The sequence below is a fragment of the Argentina silus genome (assembly GCF_951799395.1).
Source record: "Argentina silus genome assembly, chromosome: 8".
NCBI classification, from domain to species: Eukaryota; Metazoa; Chordata; class Actinopteri; order Argentiniformes; family Argentinidae; genus Argentina; species Argentina silus.
In genome coordinates, this window is record NC_139662.1 from 23,723,183 (window position 1) to 23,739,848 (window position 16,666).

The 16,666-nt window shown below is 42.4% G+C and overlaps 2 protein-coding genes and 1 long non-coding RNA gene across 3 annotated transcripts; all 3 read right to left on the bottom strand.

Annotated features, from left to right (window-relative positions):
• Positions 1-352: 352 nt before the first annotated feature.
• On the bottom strand, positions 353-4,293 carry LOC310808771 (cell division control protein 42 homolog). Its single transcript, XM_083675852.1, has 6 exons — positions 4,234-4,293; positions 3,501-3,639; positions 2,983-3,055; positions 2,507-2,616; positions 2,071-2,268; positions 353-957 (listed from the first exon to the last, which is right to left on the bottom strand). The coding sequence occupies exons 2-6, from the start codon at positions 3,603-3,605 to the stop codon at positions 868-870; spliced, it is 576 nt and encodes a 191-aa protein (XP_083531978.1). The 5' UTR covers positions 3,606-3,639; positions 4,234-4,293; the 3' UTR covers positions 353-867.
• Positions 4,294-5,098: 805 nt separating this feature from the next.
• LOC310807852 (CMRF35-like molecule 3) lies at positions 5,099-7,084 on the bottom strand. The gene is made up of 4 exons (XM_083674470.1): positions 7,055-7,084; positions 6,529-6,897; positions 5,451-5,532; positions 5,099-5,343 (listed from the first exon to the last, which is right to left on the bottom strand). Exons 2-4 carry the CDS (start codon positions 6,830-6,832, stop codon positions 5,208-5,210), a joined length of 522 nt encoding a protein of 173 aa, XP_083530596.1. The 5' UTR covers positions 6,833-6,897; positions 7,055-7,084; the 3' UTR covers positions 5,099-5,207.
• Positions 7,085-10,833: 3,749 nt separating this feature from the next.
• On the bottom strand, positions 10,834-13,239 carry LOC310807768. The gene is made up of 6 exons (XR_014554335.1): positions 13,161-13,239; positions 12,923-12,966; positions 12,164-12,311; positions 11,841-11,947; positions 11,547-11,605; positions 10,834-11,045 (listed from the first exon to the last, which is right to left on the bottom strand). It is a non-coding gene; the product is annotated as an uncharacterized lncRNA (long non-coding RNA).
• Positions 13,240-16,666: the final 3,427 nt, after the last annotated feature.

The following is a 16,666-nucleotide window of genomic DNA, read 5'->3' on the forward strand; positions in this document are numbered from 1 at the left end:
AAAAGGTTACTGAGAAAAGAGACGTTGCGCTTTGTTATGTTCAACTGAAGCAGAAATGATATTGAAAGTTTATGTTTTAAGAATGTGAAGAAAAACAAGGTTGTAAAAGTTACATTTGTTATTCCACTAGATTGCATCATCTTCGATTCCATCATCAAACACATTCTTTAATCTTTTCTGCAAACACAAAATATGGACACAAAAGCTACATTTAAACTTGTCATTATACATTTCATAGCATCTACAAGTTGTACAAAACACAAGCCAACCCAAGGTCCACCTTGTAGTGAGGTCTGAGGGGCTGGAAGTGTTTTCCTAATGGAAAACAAATTTGACTTGAACTGCAGGAGGGTGACAATTTAAACTTTCCTTTATTCAAATAACATAACAGGTTTTCGCCATTCTCAAGTTCTCAACTGTCTGGAGACAACATACAATGGATCATTTAACCTTTAAATAACGCTTCATAACTTTGATAGTCGTAGAAAAAACACAATGACATGATAGAAAAACGTTAAGTCAGTGGTGTGTCATAATACTGTCATATAATGAAACACTAAATGCTTTAATCAAAACCGAGCCACTTAAATACTAAGATAATATAATTTAAAATATAAAACAAACTCAACAACAGTCTAATGTAAACTTGTCTCTTCCATGAAAATAATACAGATTGGCCTCTTGCCGTACAGGCCAAGGCAATATGGTCGATCGTGATTAGAGCCAAACGAAAACAGACATGGAAATCAAAGAAGTTGAAGGGCACACCTTTTAAAAGAGCATCTTGGTTATTTACGTGACAAATAGATATTTCTTTACATTTAAGAAGCAGCAGACAATCAAGAGGCAAAGCGAGATTTAAAAAGATCAGAAGAGACAGCATTTCCTCTTTCTCTGGGTTTCCGGAGGCTCGAGAGCTGCTAGGATAGCTTCATCAAAAACATTCTTCAGACCTCGCTATAGAGAGAGAGGGGGCGAGCGAGAGAGAGAGAGGAGGGGAAAGAGAGGAGAGGAGAGATAGAGGGAGAGAGAGGAGTAATGAGTGTAGGGGGTCGAAAGAGGGGAATATCATTGTTAGAGAAATGTCACGTTAGCATAAAGACAGAGTCAGGTGCATCGTATGAGTTACCAGTACTGGACCTCCAACGACAGAAAGAGAGGCAGCAAGAAACAAGCTAGGCAACACACAGACAACACACAGACAACACACAGATAACACACAGACAACAACACACAAACAACACACAGACAACACACAGACACCAACACACAGACAACACACAGACACCAACACACAGATAACACACAGACAGCACAAACAACACACAGACACCAACACACAGACAACAACACACAAACAACACACAGACAACACAGACAACACACAGACACCAACACACAGACAACACACAGACACCAACACACAGACAACACACAGTAGAGCAACACGTACTGCACATTCAGCTCACTGGCTGGCATCAGCTGTGACGCTGGTCCTATCTTCTTCCCTCAGGTGAATATATTTTGGATGGAATATCTCACCTGTGTAGGGGCTGAATATCTCACCTGTGTAGGGGCTGAATATCTCACCTGTGTAAGGGCTGAATATCTCACCTGTGTAAGGGTTAAATATCTCACCTGTGTAAGGGTTGAATATCTCACCTGTGTAAGGGTTGAATATCTCACCTGTGTAAGGGTTAAATATCTCACTTGTGTAAGGGTTGAATATCTCACCTGTGTAAGGGCTGAATATCTCACCTGTGTAAGGGTTGAATATCTCACCTGTGTAAGGGCTGAATATCTCACCTGTGTAGGGGCTGAATATCTCACCTGTGTAAGGGCTGAATATCTCACCTGTGTAAGGGCTGAATATCTCACCTGTGTAAGGGTTGAATATCTCACCTGTGTAAGGGCTGAATATCTCACCTGTGTAAGGGCTGAATATCTCACCTGTGTAAGGGTTGAATATCTCACCTGTGTAAGGGCTGAATATCTCACCTGTGTAAGGGCTGAATATCTCACCTGTGTAAGGGCTGAATATCTCACCTGTGTAAGGGCTGAATATCTCACCTGTGTAAGGGCTGAGCACTCCACGTATTTGACAGCCTTCAGGTCGCGGGCCAGCTTCTCCGCTGTCTCAGGGGTGATGGGCTTCTGTTTGTTCTTGGCTAGCTTCTCTACTGTGGACGGGTCGTCCCTCAGGTCAATCTGGGTTCCCACCAGCAGGAACGGAGTCTTGGGACAGTGGTGAGTGATCTCAGGAACCCACTGAAGAGACACAGGCAACGTTATCTTCACCACACGGCTAGTGGGACTAGAGCACTGACTGTTGCCCATATGATGCACGTATCTACAAGGCTTTGCTTTATTATCCTTCCTAAATTTTCCACAGCACGTTGTGATCTTCAAGATAATCTTTAATAAACTGTGGATGCATCACAGGAGAAGACGTGGGCTGATGCTCTTCCTGAAAGGGTTGGGATGTGCAGCTGGACGTGACGCTCACCTTCTCTTTAACATTCTCAAATGAAGAGGGCGAAACGCTGGAGAAACACACCAGAAACACGTCTGTCTGGGGGTAGCTCAGCGGCCGCAGGCGGTCGTAATCCTCCTGACCTGAGGAAGAGGATGTGACCTGATAAAGACTGTTTATTAGCCATGCAATCAATTCTCATCAATTGTTGGAATGTGGTAGTTTTTGCACCCCCCCAAACACGCACTGCACACCCCCCCTCCGTGACAACACACATGCACATCAAGGGCACAACGGCAGTGGTAGGCACCTTAGATATGATGCCAGCAACCCTCCAGTCACCAGCTCACATCTAACTGATTAACGTACGCAAAGACAAATCCAGAGTGGATCGAAGTTTATCTCAATCAATTCTTGAAAGTTCATTTACGTTCAAATAAGACATAATCACAAGTGCAACGTTTAAGTTTGGCATGATGATCATGTCCTTCAAAGCAACCCACTCTTACCTGCGGTGTCAAACAATCCCAGGGTGTAAGGTTCACCTCCGATCATAACAGTGACTGCATAGTTATCAAACACCTACGTTGACACAATGGAAACAACATCAGCCATTTGTCCAATGACTGTAGTATTACAATGTTGGGATTGTAAGGAATCTCTACAGTCGATCATATCGCAACTCTAACCGATACTGCAACTCTGACCATTACTCTTCATATGTCATTGACTTCAAGTTCAGACTGTCCTACATTGGGGTTATTCCATGGGAACATTAACTGCTGGGCTAGGAATATCACAGGAATCACTTCAACAAATAACTACTGGACAGGAAGACAGCCTAGGAATATCACAGGAATCACTTCAACAAATAACTACTGGACAGGAAGACAGCCTAGGAATATCACAGGAATCACTTCAACAAATAACTACTGGACAGGAAGACAGCCTAGGAATATCACAGGAATCACTTCAACAAATAACTACTGGACAGGAAGACAGCCAAGCTGCTGTACTTCATACTTACTGTCGGTACGTATTCAGAGGGGAATTTGTTGGTTGTGTACGAAATCAGAAGGCAGGTTTTTCCTACGGCTCCATCCCCGACCACAACACATTTAATGGTCTGCATCTTATTGTTTCAGTTTCTTATCTCCTAGCAACAGCTGAAAGAGAGGAATACCTGTTACTGGGAGGACGAAGGGATCCAACATCTATGGACACAACCACTGACAGCTGTCAATGCAGCTCCCTGACTCACTGGACAGTCTGAGACAGTCTAGTTTGAGAAGACGACGCAGATGCATGTTAAAGTAATGATGAGTGACCTGATGAGATCCTCCCAGAGGAGGAGGGGCCAGTGGTGTTCTCACCAGCTGTGAGTCGATGTGACGGGATGCTAACTGTAGCAACCTGCTAGGCTCTAACATCTCCATCACCGATCGGCTTTCACGCATTGAAGTCAATGACATTCCGTTGGAATAGGCAGAAAATTAATGTCTGGCAAAATCTGAACATATCATAACATCATTATCAGCAAGCTACTTTATTAGCTATGGTCAGATTATTGCTCTACCATTAGCAAGCAAGCTAGAAACTGCTAGCCTTAGCCTGCTTATAAATCCTGTGTTATTTTTCATAAAACAATAAAAGACAATCAGATAGCGGGTTATAACGTCAACAGGGATGTTTGGGACTGCTGGCCGTGTCGGCAGGTCCACCATGCATGGGGAAGTAGCAGAGTTGGGTGGTTTTCCTACCTCTCCTCTCCTCTTCTCTCCTCTTCTCTTCTCCTCTTCTCTCCTCTTCTCTCCTCCTCCGCTGCTGCTGCTGCTGACTCGCCGGGCGTTGCCAGGTCGGATCTGTTTGTCAGCGCCAACAGTGGTACTCCGCCACCCACTTCCGGTCAATGCGAATGCTGGTCACGGTAACGGTGGTCAAGGTAACGGTGGTCAAGGTAACGGTGGTCACGGTAACGGTGGTCAAGGTAACGGTGGTCACGGTAACGGTGGTCACGGTAAAGGTGGTCAAGGTAACGGTGGTCACGGTAAAGGTGGTCACGGTAACGGTGGTCACGGTAAAGGTGGTCACGGTAACGTTTCGGTATGTGACCGGAGTAAAGAGCCAACAACATTTGCTAAGACATCACTTTAGACTCAGACTCATCTGATCCATATTCTAGAAGTGTTATCAGAGATTCATTTAAATCTTTGAAACATATTTCTGTACAGTCCAGTTTATGCACATATAATAGGCATATTTAAAATGTAATTGCACCAATATGTACATTTTAAAGGATCAAAATTGCATATACTTTCTGTCGGGTAATTTGGCCTTATTTCAGCAAAAATAAGAAACAATATTGTGACTTTCTTTTCATGTTTTAACTTTTATTTTGACGGAGAGACCGGAAGTGTTAAAGGAGGTTCTCGAGCTCAGAACGGAGGACGAGGGCGCGAGCCGGGCGCGCTCACCGACAGCTATGACGTCACCTTAGGAAGGAATGCCTTTCAAATAAAAACTCAAAACCCACAAAAAGATTAAGTAAAGACTCGGATATATGTATTGTGATATTGATGTTTTTTATTACAGTTATCTATAAAAAATAAAATATCTTTAGCCCCCGTCTCTCTCTGCAAAGTGTGCGTGTTTGTGCGTGTGCGTGAGTGCGCGTGCGTCTTCCAAACAGTGATCAATGACCAGACAGTCCATGCAGGCAGAGGAGGCGGCGGCCTCAGCAATCACTGTGTTGGTCTGTGGGCCTGCATCGTGTACAGAGGGTCCCTGCAACTTTGGTTCTCCACAAATGTGCTGTCAGGAAACAGCCTAGCATCAACATGAAGAGAATCCAACGAAGAGAAGCCCACCAGCTGAGATGGAGAACAGAAGGGGTTAAACGACTCACTCTGGATGGGAAAGTCTTACCTGGTTTTGGAACTGAATTGAACTGTTTCAAAGATACTTTTTTTTAACTCACCGTGTTTCATTGTCCCCCTGAAGTGTTATGTTGACTGACTTAGTTGTTAGTTCTGTGGCAGGACTGGTAGATGTAGACATATCTGACAAATGCCAGAAAACAACATTATTAAAGCATTGTTAAAATATGACCTGGCCTTATGACTATGCATACATAAATACACCATAATCAGTTTGTTTTGGAGCCTATCTTGTCATATTTGAAACATTTAGTTTAAACCTACATACAAACTGGAATTACAAATGAACCCTTTCAACGAATGACCAGATACATATCTCCATTTTGGTAAATTGTGGCGGTGTGGCATATTTCTAGTTGTACAGTCAGTATGAATCATTCAGGGTTTTGATGTTATATACAGATCATAAGACTATGTATTTAGTTAACATTTCATCTGAATTTGAAAATGGCACCTATATGGTTCTTCGTTGCAAGGGTTCAAATGTTGAAGAACAGAACAGCACAGTTGCAGGCATATGAAAAAGTAATCACAAACAAGAGCATTAACGTTGTCTCTGTCAGTACTACTGCTTGTATATTGTTATATTAGCTCATTTCATTGGACTCTTTGCTGCTCTATTCTCTGCATACGATAAATACACTCTGATTTGATATGATTCCACAGTTCACGTTCTGTATGGTTTCCATATTGCACTTGGCTCATGAAAGGTGCATGAAAGCAGCACTTTGCTGATCAGGTGATCAGAGTATTCTGGCCAATGACACTAACATGGAACCGAGCCCAAGAATTTTACTCCCTGCACTTGTGTATGAGACGTAACAAATAAACTTGAAACTTGAAACTTGAAACTTAACAGTGAAACATTAACAAGTTCCTCCACTTTTAGAAAAAAGGGTTCTAAAAGGCTTCTTCATTTGTCTCCATAGGGGAATGCTTTGAAGATCCCTTTTGGGTTCCACATAGAACCCTTTTCACAGAATGTTCTAAATGGAACTCAAAAGGGTTCAACATAGAACCCAAAAGGCTTCTTCGAAGGCTTCTCCAATGGGGACAAATGAAGAACCCTTTTAGAACCCTTTTTTCTCAGAGTGTAGAGGGTCCTGGGTGTAGCGTTACCTGGGTCTAGGATGCGGAGATTAACACCTGTGAAGATGTTCCTCCCAGATCTGGAGATGACACACCAGTACTGTCCCTCATCATTGTGTGTCAGTGCTGTGATTGTCACAGTGAAGACCTCAGCAGCCTTATCCTCAGTGATGGAGCTCCTGTCCTTCACTCTGGGCACACTGGTTGTCTTCACCACCACCTGACACAGCTCGTACACTAGCCCTCTGCACCAGTACTTTGTGTTGTCCCTGTAGTACGGGTCGTCATAGTGGCAGTTGATGGTGGCGGATCCACCGTTGTCTGCGGTTACCATGTCTGGACTCGACAGGGACGCCGACCCGGCTCTCTGCCACGCCAGAGACAGGAACACAAAGAGAGCTGGAAACACAGCAGTTGACACAGTCAGAGTGCAGAAAATCTGGCAACTTTTTTGTTTTTTGGTGCAAATGTTTGCCATTTTCCACCTTGGTATCCCTTGAAGCTTTTAGAACCACGTACAGGCCTCTAGAACAGTGTTTTAATATAGTATATTTACTATTGATTAATGTGATATGTAACCCTGAGGTCTTCATGGAAGCAATGAAAAGACTGTGAAATACTGCATGTAAGGTGCAGATGTGGGTCTTTACTTCCTGTTTGCAATGTTGAGCAACACGTCAAGTCTGTGAGAAACTCTTAAATCGTTCTCATGACTTTGATTACTTAAACAATGGTGATTCATTCTATTGGACGGCTTTCCTGTGTGTGTGTGTGTGTTGTTCAGCAGTTGTCATGGTGGCATTGTCATTTCCAGTAGGGGGCACTAGAGAGCCTAATGTCAGATGGATTTCTCTCCTCCAGTCAGACCATGCTGTAGGTCACATTAACCCTAGAATACTAACGTACTAGTTAGTAACACCATCACTAACGTCGGGTATATTTTACCCGATATAATATACCCGATAAAAAATACTTATCATCAAAATATATTAAAGTACAACAATACATGGCAAATTGAAGTACTCTTCTTTTATTTCCCCCTATACAACGTCTCATAAAACGAAAACAAATGTATCATGGGGGGACCCTATAAAAAGGCTCTACAATTAGTGAAAAGTTAGGGAATCGTTAACGAAAAATTCCCCAAAAATAAAATAATGGGGAACTTGCTATTCGGTCCACCCGTTCCTGAGACACGTGAGCCTTGTCCGGTGAAGGCACAGTCTCCCTGCATCAAAAAGTCCACCCGAAAAATATTTGACGTTTATCACAAACGTCGGTGAAAATCACGCGAACACGTGACTGTTGAAAACCCAGGGATGGGAGCAGGGAAACACGCCTACCTTCGATGACGTCAGTGAGCAGACTGAAGACCGCAGCAACACAGTGAAAATCACCCGACGTCAGTGTTCTAGGGTTCAGTACAGTCTGACGTCAGTGTTCTAGGGTTCAGTACAGTCTGACGTCAGTGTTCTAGGGTTCAGTACAGTCTGCCGTTTTCCACCTGGTGTCTCTGACACCTTGAAGATTTTATACCCTTGTCAGTCACTCTGACAGTGTTTTTGAAATACTTTCCATTGAGAAATGTCATATGTGACTATAACCAATTTGAGATGGTCATCTCACTCCTAACCCCACTCTCTCTGTCAAACTGATAGCTTTTGGATAGTCAGAAGTCACAAGGTCAAGACTCGGTTGGAGACACTCCGATTGCGGGAACAACTTGACATTAGAGGAAGGAAGAGACAATGTGAAATACTGCATGTCAGATGTGGATGTGTGGTAAACTACCATTCCTTCCTCTTTGTAATGTTGAGCAAGACATGTCACATTTGTGAGAAGAGTGTGTGTGTGTGTGTGTAGGTGTGCGGGTGGGTGTTTGTATAGGTGTGAGTGTGTGTGTGTGTGTGTGTGTGTGTGTGTGTGTGTGTGTGTGTGTGTGTGTGTGTGTGTGTGTGTGTGTGTTGTTCAGCTGTACTCATAGTGGCATTGTTATTTGCAATAGGGGGCACTAGAGACCCCAATGTTAGATGGATTTCTCTCCTCAAGTCAGACTGTACAGTAGGTAACATTACAGGACTGAAGTGCTCAGAAGTATTCATGAATTTCAAACAATGCTAATTTAGGGTCCATTGACTTCCATTGGTTTTTGGTCAAATTTGCTAACAGTTAGCGGTTAGTGACAGGGTCTAGATAAACAGAACCAAAGTGTTGATTGAAGTCTGTCCTTGTCCATCGACTCCATTCAGGGTGAGGAACCAGATATGTGATTTAGTAATTTGGGTGAACTATCCCTTTAAAGTCGGAGCTGACTCACAGCTGTATAGCAGGAGCAGCGCTTCCCTCCTCACCGACCCCAGCCCGGGGAGACTGGTGGCCAAAATACACACGGAACCAATGGTCATGTAAAATGTAGGCCTATTGAAAAACTGAAATAAAAACACTGAAGAACAGAGAAAGAACTGGATGGGTTTAAGAATAAAGACAAACATTTATTCTCCAGCACATGACCAACTAACACAAGTTAACTAACACAATGTTATATCTGACTCCAAAAGATATTTTCTGGTTAATAAAGATTGATAATCACTCGATCATATCGGATCCTAGATTCCATTAAGAATACCCAACATGCTACGACTACGTGAGGAGTTGACGCTTGGTCCAACACCTGAAGCCCATGACTCTACTGTTGTTCACGATGCTGTTTTAACACAACCTTTATCGAACGCACAACAGCACATTAACGCACATAGGAAGAATGAGAATAACGAATTAACAATCGAAGCAACTATAGTAAACAAATGGAAGTTTAACCATTAACCACGTTATGTGTGTCAAGGACAACACAGGAGACCGGGGCCCATAGGATACCCAAGAAACAAGAAAACCTTGCTGTCCTTGTCCTTAAATACCATCCCAACAACAGAACCTCGGTGGGAGAGCCTGTTGGCCTGAACAGAACACATTACAACAGCGAAGGAACTGACAACAGGCAAGGCGTCATTTCTTCAGGACGTCCATTAGGCTCATTCAACTGTAGATGGGTGTCCCGGGCTGAGAGAGGGGGACATTGAGCACCATTCACACTGGAAGATCAGACGATCACAGTCTTTGTCTTAGTCACATTTAAACACATTTAAATCACATTTAAGTCTACACTATTGCATAAAAACGTGTTTTGCCCTGTTTTATGTAATGGATTATAATTGTAAACCGGCCCTAAATGTATTGTAGCGAACGGCGGGGCAGAGTAGCTTGTCTTAAGCGGGTATCGAACTCGCAACCTTCCGCTTCCAAACCGGCCGCGCTAGCCACAACACCAAGAGAGTTAACTCACTTGGCGGAGCTGCTAACGGGCCTTACACAGGGTCGTTACACTATCCCCTCCGTTCGGGAGAGCGTGCCCTCACGCTTCACTATACAAGTCTCTCACGTGGACACGCCTCTCCGATGGCCTCACGGGCGCCATCCCACTTCTAAAACCAATGTAACGAACGGCGGGGTAGAGCAGCTTGAGTTAACTCCCTTGGTGTTGTGGCTAGCGCGGCCGGTTTGTAAGCGGAAAGTTGCGAGTTCGATACCCGCTTAAGGCAAGCTACTCTACCCCGCCGTTCGTTACAGTATTGTTGTCATGTCAAAATATGTAGAATTGCAGGAAATGTGTTTGGAATTTTCATTTTTTGTGGGGGAGGACACCCAGACCCCTGGAAAAAAATACCTCCCCCAAACATGAAAGTCCCGCTCCGCCTCCGTCAGCAGCCCGCACGGCCAAGGCGGCCAGGACATGCGTGTATCGGCAAAATAAATACGCTTCTACTATCATTTCTGGGCTATGAAAAACAAATAGACCAAATGTAAAATGAGTAAATAATAGAAAGAGAAATCGCAGTCATATTTGGCCAGGTGGAGTACAACGTTTAACATGGGTTTCAATGAGGAAACTTGTTTTTCCTGCAACATGGTAGACTTCAGAACCCCTCAGCAGGACTGATCCCTGGTGCTCACATTCTAGAACTATCAGCGATTTAAAACCACGCAAGCAGTAAATGTATGGCAATGCTACATGATATCTCAAGCTCTCCATTTAACATATACATATTTTACATTTGAAGACACCAACAATTTGACAATATATTATACAAAACATATGTATTATATAATATATATAATATAATCATTGTAGTTGAGACATATTCCACATGTTTAAGGGACCTTATCTAGACTGTAGAAAATAAACATTCCAATTTAGAGGTGTTCTGAATTGACCTTTCATCTTTGAAAGATCAAACCATACCTCTTGTGATTTTAAAACATTATCATTGAAGAACATTGTAAAAAGTCACAATTTAAACAGTAGACATTGTTGTTAATTAAGCATCTGAGTTGTGAACGACTCGAACGGTGGCGTAGGTGGTCTCTGGGACCGGGGGGGCTTTGGCCCTGGTCTTCACCACCGTCAGGTCGCTGTACGTCACGCTGTCCTCCGCCAGCTCCGCCCTGCAGTTCTCATACACCATGAGGCGCTCATTCGCAATCACAACAACCTGAAAAACAATATAATATTAATAAGACTTGAATATAATATGTAGGTAATATGTAGCAGTGAATCATGAGAGGCAGTTAAGATTATGCTTCATCTCCTGCATAGCATTGTTTTGTGTTGTACTTTATGGATACAGTACGTTAGTATTGTTATATATTAATATTAATATTGTTATATATTAATATTGTTATATATTAATATTAATATTGTTAGTATTAAATTCTGTATCCTAAGCAACCTGGTGAGTACATGTTGTTTGATGTACAGTTGACCAACATACTATAGCAAATTATTATATTCTATATATTCTATAGTATATTATAACAGAGCTGTGTGCTGGAAAACCACAGGTGAAGTTCTGGGTGGTGGTGCTCATTTGGAATTTCCTGTCTTTTGCGGCTTTTGACAAGCCATAACTTCTCACTTCAAACCTCGTTTTTGGGCATTAATTATACAGTATTTCTGTATCAGAATATGTGTTCTAAGTATTAAATATCCTTACCTGTGACTTGCCTCTAATTTCTGTTTCATCATTAAACCCATTTGTTGTTGACCTTTTAGCTGTAAGAAACCATGAGGGAAATAAGATCAGTGTGGCCTCTCAAAAGCTTTATTACACATGTGGAACTGTTTCTTTTTCACAAAAGCCTCTTAACTCTATTACTCAATCATATGCATTTTGGTATTGTATTGCATTAGAAATTTGATACAGAATACAATTATGTACATTTTTATAATATTTTTTTTTATTATCTCAAATTATCAGCCATCAAGATGTGATTGACGTCTTCCTCACCCAAAGCTTTCTTCCTCCAGACGGTATACGCAAGCAGACATGCGGCACCCAGGAGCATGAGTAAACAAACACAGATGAGGGAGACGGCGACCGGCCCGACCTCTGGGCTTCAGAGTAAAGGTATGAGAGAACAGCCATTATGTTAGCATATTAACATTATGACAATGTGTTCAATGATCTTGATCATGATTTTCTATCATGTTCACTGTTGATGAGAGAGATTGAAGAATAATCATGGCATTAATTAGAGTTGTTTTATTTCAACGCTGGGTTAAGGTTAGGGTTAGGGTCAGGGTTAGGGTCAGGGTCAGGGTTAGGGTTACCATTCGATGTCGGCTGTTGTTGGTATGTGTGTGGTTGCAGCAACAGTTGTTGGTGTTGTTGTTGTTGTTGTTGTTGTTGTTGTTGTTGTTGTTGTTGTTGTTGTTGGTGCTGTTGTTGTTGTTGCTGGCGCTGCTGTAGTTGTTGTTGCTATGTAAAATGATTTAAAATCAATTAAAGGGTTAGGGTTAGGGTTAGGGTTAAGGTTAGGGTTAAGGTTAGGGTTAAGGTTAGAGCTCAGTTTGTCTCAAAGTTTCGCTACTATAAATGCATTAATATGCCACAACATGAAGACATCAGATGGTTTCATGACAACTTCAGTCACACATCTGATCTTTTGTTTGAGAAGTTCTGCCTGTTCACTCCTGTTTACTCCTGTTTACTCCTGTTTACTCCTGTTCACTCCTGTTTACTCCTGTTCACTCCTGTTCACTCCTGTTCACTCCTGTTTACTCCTGTTTACTCCTGTTTACTCCTGTTCACTCCTGTTCAGGCCAACAGAAGGTCACCTTGCACACTCAGTCAACGAGCGGTAAAGAATGGTGCTTCATATTACTGTTATGAGATGCGAGGCCCATATAAGGATAATAAATAGTATGTTCAGAGTCTGAGGGATAGTATGTTAGATGTATGTATGTTAATAGTATGTTAGATGTATGTATGTTAATAGTATGTTAGATGTATGTATGTTAATAGTATGTTCAGAGTCTGAGGGATTTCTAAGTCATGTTTTTTTTTTTAGAGAGCAGGAAATTACTTACTTGATGCACCACCTCCCATTTCAGTCAGCGATGTTCTCTCTTCTCTGTGAAACAACACAACCAACAAAACAACACAACCAACCTCAATGGGTTATAACACTCTGGGGCTACATTTACACTGACAATTGACTCAATGCCTTTATTATTATAAATTATTATAATTGTCAAGCTACATTCAGATTACTGGAGTGCTCATGTGGATTAAGGGAACAGAAAGAGATGTTTAAAAGTGTTTTACCTTTGTGATCAATTCTCACTCCTCCATCATTCTGATCCAAGGTTGAAAATGTCAAAGTCGAAACTTGACTATTGTAGAATAAAATATTCTCAGTATTGTGTTTTGTCTCAAAATCCCGTGTGTCTTTTATTGATGAATGGTTCGTCTGCTGAAGACAAGGGAAGTCATGGTAACAGAGAGGATGTCAGTTACTTCACTTCTGTGATTTCCGCAATAAATACACCTGCCAACAACCTCAGCAGTGGGGTAGAGAGCCATGCAGACAGATCTGATCTAATCCCTGAGGTCAACTCCTGTCCCCACATGTACCAAACGTAATCGATGGGTGAGTCAAATCGAAACACAAAAGGTCAAAGGGCATCTCCCTAACGGGGATCTCCCAACTCATTCTGAGTTGGTTGTCTTCCTACTCCAGTCTACAACTGCCTCCAGCAACCAGGTTGCTATGGGAACTATCCAAAGCAAACTAACACCTCGTTCATGACTTCTGCTTTCAGGCAGCGGCCCATGCAGAGACTGCACAGCCTGTTCCACTGTTGTCAGCATATTATTCGCCAGACATTAATTGATTTGCTTGCGATACCTTCAAGTGAAGGCGGTATGATTTGATCAGTTATTAATTTACCCTCATGGTGATGATAATATCACTGCCACACACTGTACAGTTACACATGTTTATCTGATGAAATGCAGATAGACAGGGTTATACAGTAGGCTGCTCGCTGTAGTTGTGAATATCCCTTATCAACAGAGTCAGGAGCGACCTCGCTGTTTACGTTATCTGAGAGATAACATCATCACTCACTGCAGCGGTTTAGCCAGCAATAAGATAAACAGAGTTCAGATGGTAAATTCACTCCTCAACTTCAGATACCCTCACCCACAGATACCCTCACCCACAGATACCCTCACCCACACTGTCCAGATACCCTCACCCACAGATACCCTCACCCACACTGTCCAATAGCTAGCTTTTCGGTGGCATAGATGGTTTACATCGGTATGCAACATTTGTATGTATTTTCCTGTCATCTGGGATATTAACAGGAAGGTAGTGTGTGTGTGTGTGTGTGTGTGTGTGTGTGTGTGTGTGTGTGTGTGTGTGTGTGTGTGTGCGCGCGCGTGTGCGTGTGTGTGTCTGTCTGTCTGTCTGTCTGCCTGCCAGCCTCCCTCTCTGCCTGCCTGCCTGTCTCTCCCTCCCTCTCTGCCTGCCTGTCTGTCTGCCTGCCTCTCTGCCTGTCTCTCCCTCCCTCTCTCAGTGGCTCTGTCTGTCTGCCTGCCTCTCTGCCTGTCTCTCCCTCCCTCTCTGCCTGTCTGTCTGTCTGTCTGCCTGCCTCAAAACAAAAAGGTTTGTTTTCTGTGTTGTTCTTCTCTGTAGCGTCTCGTCCTGTTCCTTAGTTTATGTTTGTCTTTGTTTCATGTTTTTCATTTATTGTTTCCTGTTTATTTTTGTGTTCCTCACCTTGTCTCTCGTTTCAGACACATCAGACACCACCTGCCCTTGTGTGTTTCCCGCCTGTGTGAGTGTCGACCCCGACCCTGATTGGCTGAACCTGTTCCTCATCATCCTTCCCTGTGTGTTTAGTCTGTGTGTTCCCCTGGCTCTGTGCCAGTTCATCTTGTACCTTGTGTCCAGTGATTTTTCCTAGTGTTGAGTATTCCTGGTTATTTTGATCTCTGATAGTGTTTCTGACTTTGCCTTTTTGCCTACTTGACTGCCTACCTGTGTACTGAATCTTTTTTGATAGTAAAGACTATTCTATTAGATTTAGGTTTTTGTCTTTGAGTCGTGCATTTGAGTCCTCTGCCTACGTACAACAGTCATTACATTCTCCTTGTTATCTGTTCTGATAGTGAACTTACAACACTACCATATATGATTAAGGAGAAATCTCAAGTTGCCGGGGGTTCCTGTGGAAAGGCAATCACGCCTAACAGCTTCTGTGAGCACATTTAGTTTTCTATATTAACACAAACATTTTTTTTGTAAACAAACGGTATTATTTTAGCAAACTTTACAGCAGGAGGTTTACAGCAAATGCAAAGTGTATAAAAGTCCCAACTGTAGACCCACTCTCTGTACAAGGCATCATGGGCAGACAACAGTTTGGGGACGGTAAGTAGATATGGAACTGTAAACGCTCAACAATACGTTCTTCTGAAATGGGCGATTTTGAGTACTAAGGTGTATAAATGTCTAGTGCTTATTTTTAATATGGTCTGAAGACTCCAACGTGTTTCTTTGTACAACTGCCTACTGTGCAATAATACATAGTTTTTTCTGTCTGCATCTTTATGATGAGTCCGCTGTGACAATTGTGAAGAGTTGAATCTTTTGGACGGGTCAATAGCGCCCTCAGCTGACATTTAGCATTTACCCTATGATCTAAGACTGTCACCCAATGGAAGTTGAGATTTGAAATGGTTCAGGTTGGGTTAAGGTTAGGGTTTAGGGTAAGGGTTAGGGTTAGGGTTAGGGTTAAGGTTAGGGTTTAGGGTAAGGTTAGGGTTTAGGGTTAGGGTTAGGGTTAAGGTTAGGGTTAGGGTTAGGGTTAAGGTTAGGGTTTAGGGTTAGGGTTAAGGTTAGGGTTAGGGTTAGGGTTTAGGGTTAGGGTTAGGGTTAGGGTTAGGGTTAAGGTTAGGGTTAGGGTTAAGGTTAGGGTTTAGGGTAAGGTTGTCCCAAGGATCCCACTTTGCATCTACCCATCTTATAATGGTCGTGTAGAGAAATACTACTTTTGCAAAGCAAATTGCCCCAGTAAAGAGTAGATCGGCGAAGGGCAGCCTGTCTTAATCAAACAAAACAGGTCTACCGTAAACATGTTGTCCCCCACGAATGATGTAGCGCCCCTCCATAAAAGGAGAGTGATGGAGAAACCTGTGAATGAATTATTAACGTATTCATAAAGGTTTTACTAGGACAATCTAGTTGTCTGTGTTTTACCGTGCTGTGTCCCTGTTGTGCACAGGGAGGGCTTTTGTCTTAGTGCAATCACCTTCTGTGACCAAAGCGAAAATTAAATGAGGCTACTAACTCTGTATTGAAATGACATAACAATTTTAGTAAACAATAGTTTAATTATGCTGCAAAACAGACTTCACTCACAAAATATTATCCCCAAATTCGTTAGACTACAGCTGCATTCATAGCCAGACTGAAAAGTTACCAGAACCTGTCGTGTAGAACCCACTATTATTGGGTGCAAATATGCATTTTAGGACACATTAATGCCACACTATTTTTTTTCAATTATTGAACAATCAACATTGTGAGTTTACTGAGCTCAGAAGAATGCTAGCTAACATATTAACAACACCCCAGTTTGATTGTTTTCCTATTGTTCTCAATGGACCAGCTCGCTTTTTCAGCGCTATAAAATGAACGCGTGGAGTTGAGGTTTTTATTTCAGTGCTGAGCAGAGTTGAAAAAGTTTCAACTTTTGATAAAAAGCTGAGTGGTCAGTGGTCATCAGTGATCATCAGTGGTCATCAGTGGTCATCAGTGA

Bases quoted from the DNA above. Each gene is read 5' to 3' on its own strand.
- LOC310808771 (XM_083675852.1), bottom strand. From the start codon at position 3,605: ATGCAGACCATTAAATGTGTTGTGGTCGGGGATGGAGCCGTAGGAAAA. The intron at 3,056-3,500 runs GTAAGTATGAAG...GTGTCAACGTAG, and splicing joins CCTCTGAATACGTACCGACA to GTGTTTGATAACTATGCAGT. The intron at 2,269-2,506 runs GTGAGCGTCACG...GTGTCTCTTCAG, and splicing joins TTGAGAATGTTAAAGAGAAG to TGGGTTCCTGAGATCACTCA.
- LOC310807852 (XM_083674470.1), bottom strand. From the start codon at position 6,832: ATGGTAACCGCAGACAACGGTGGATCCGCCACCATCAACTGCCACTAT. The intron at 5,533-6,528 runs GTAACGCTACAC...GGCATTTGTCAG, and splicing joins TCTCCGCATCCTAGACCCAG to ATATGTCTACATCTACCAGT. The intron at 5,344-5,450 runs GTGAGTTAAAAA...TCTCCATCTCAG, and splicing joins CAGGGGGACAATGAAACACG to CTGGTGGGCTTCTCTTCGTT.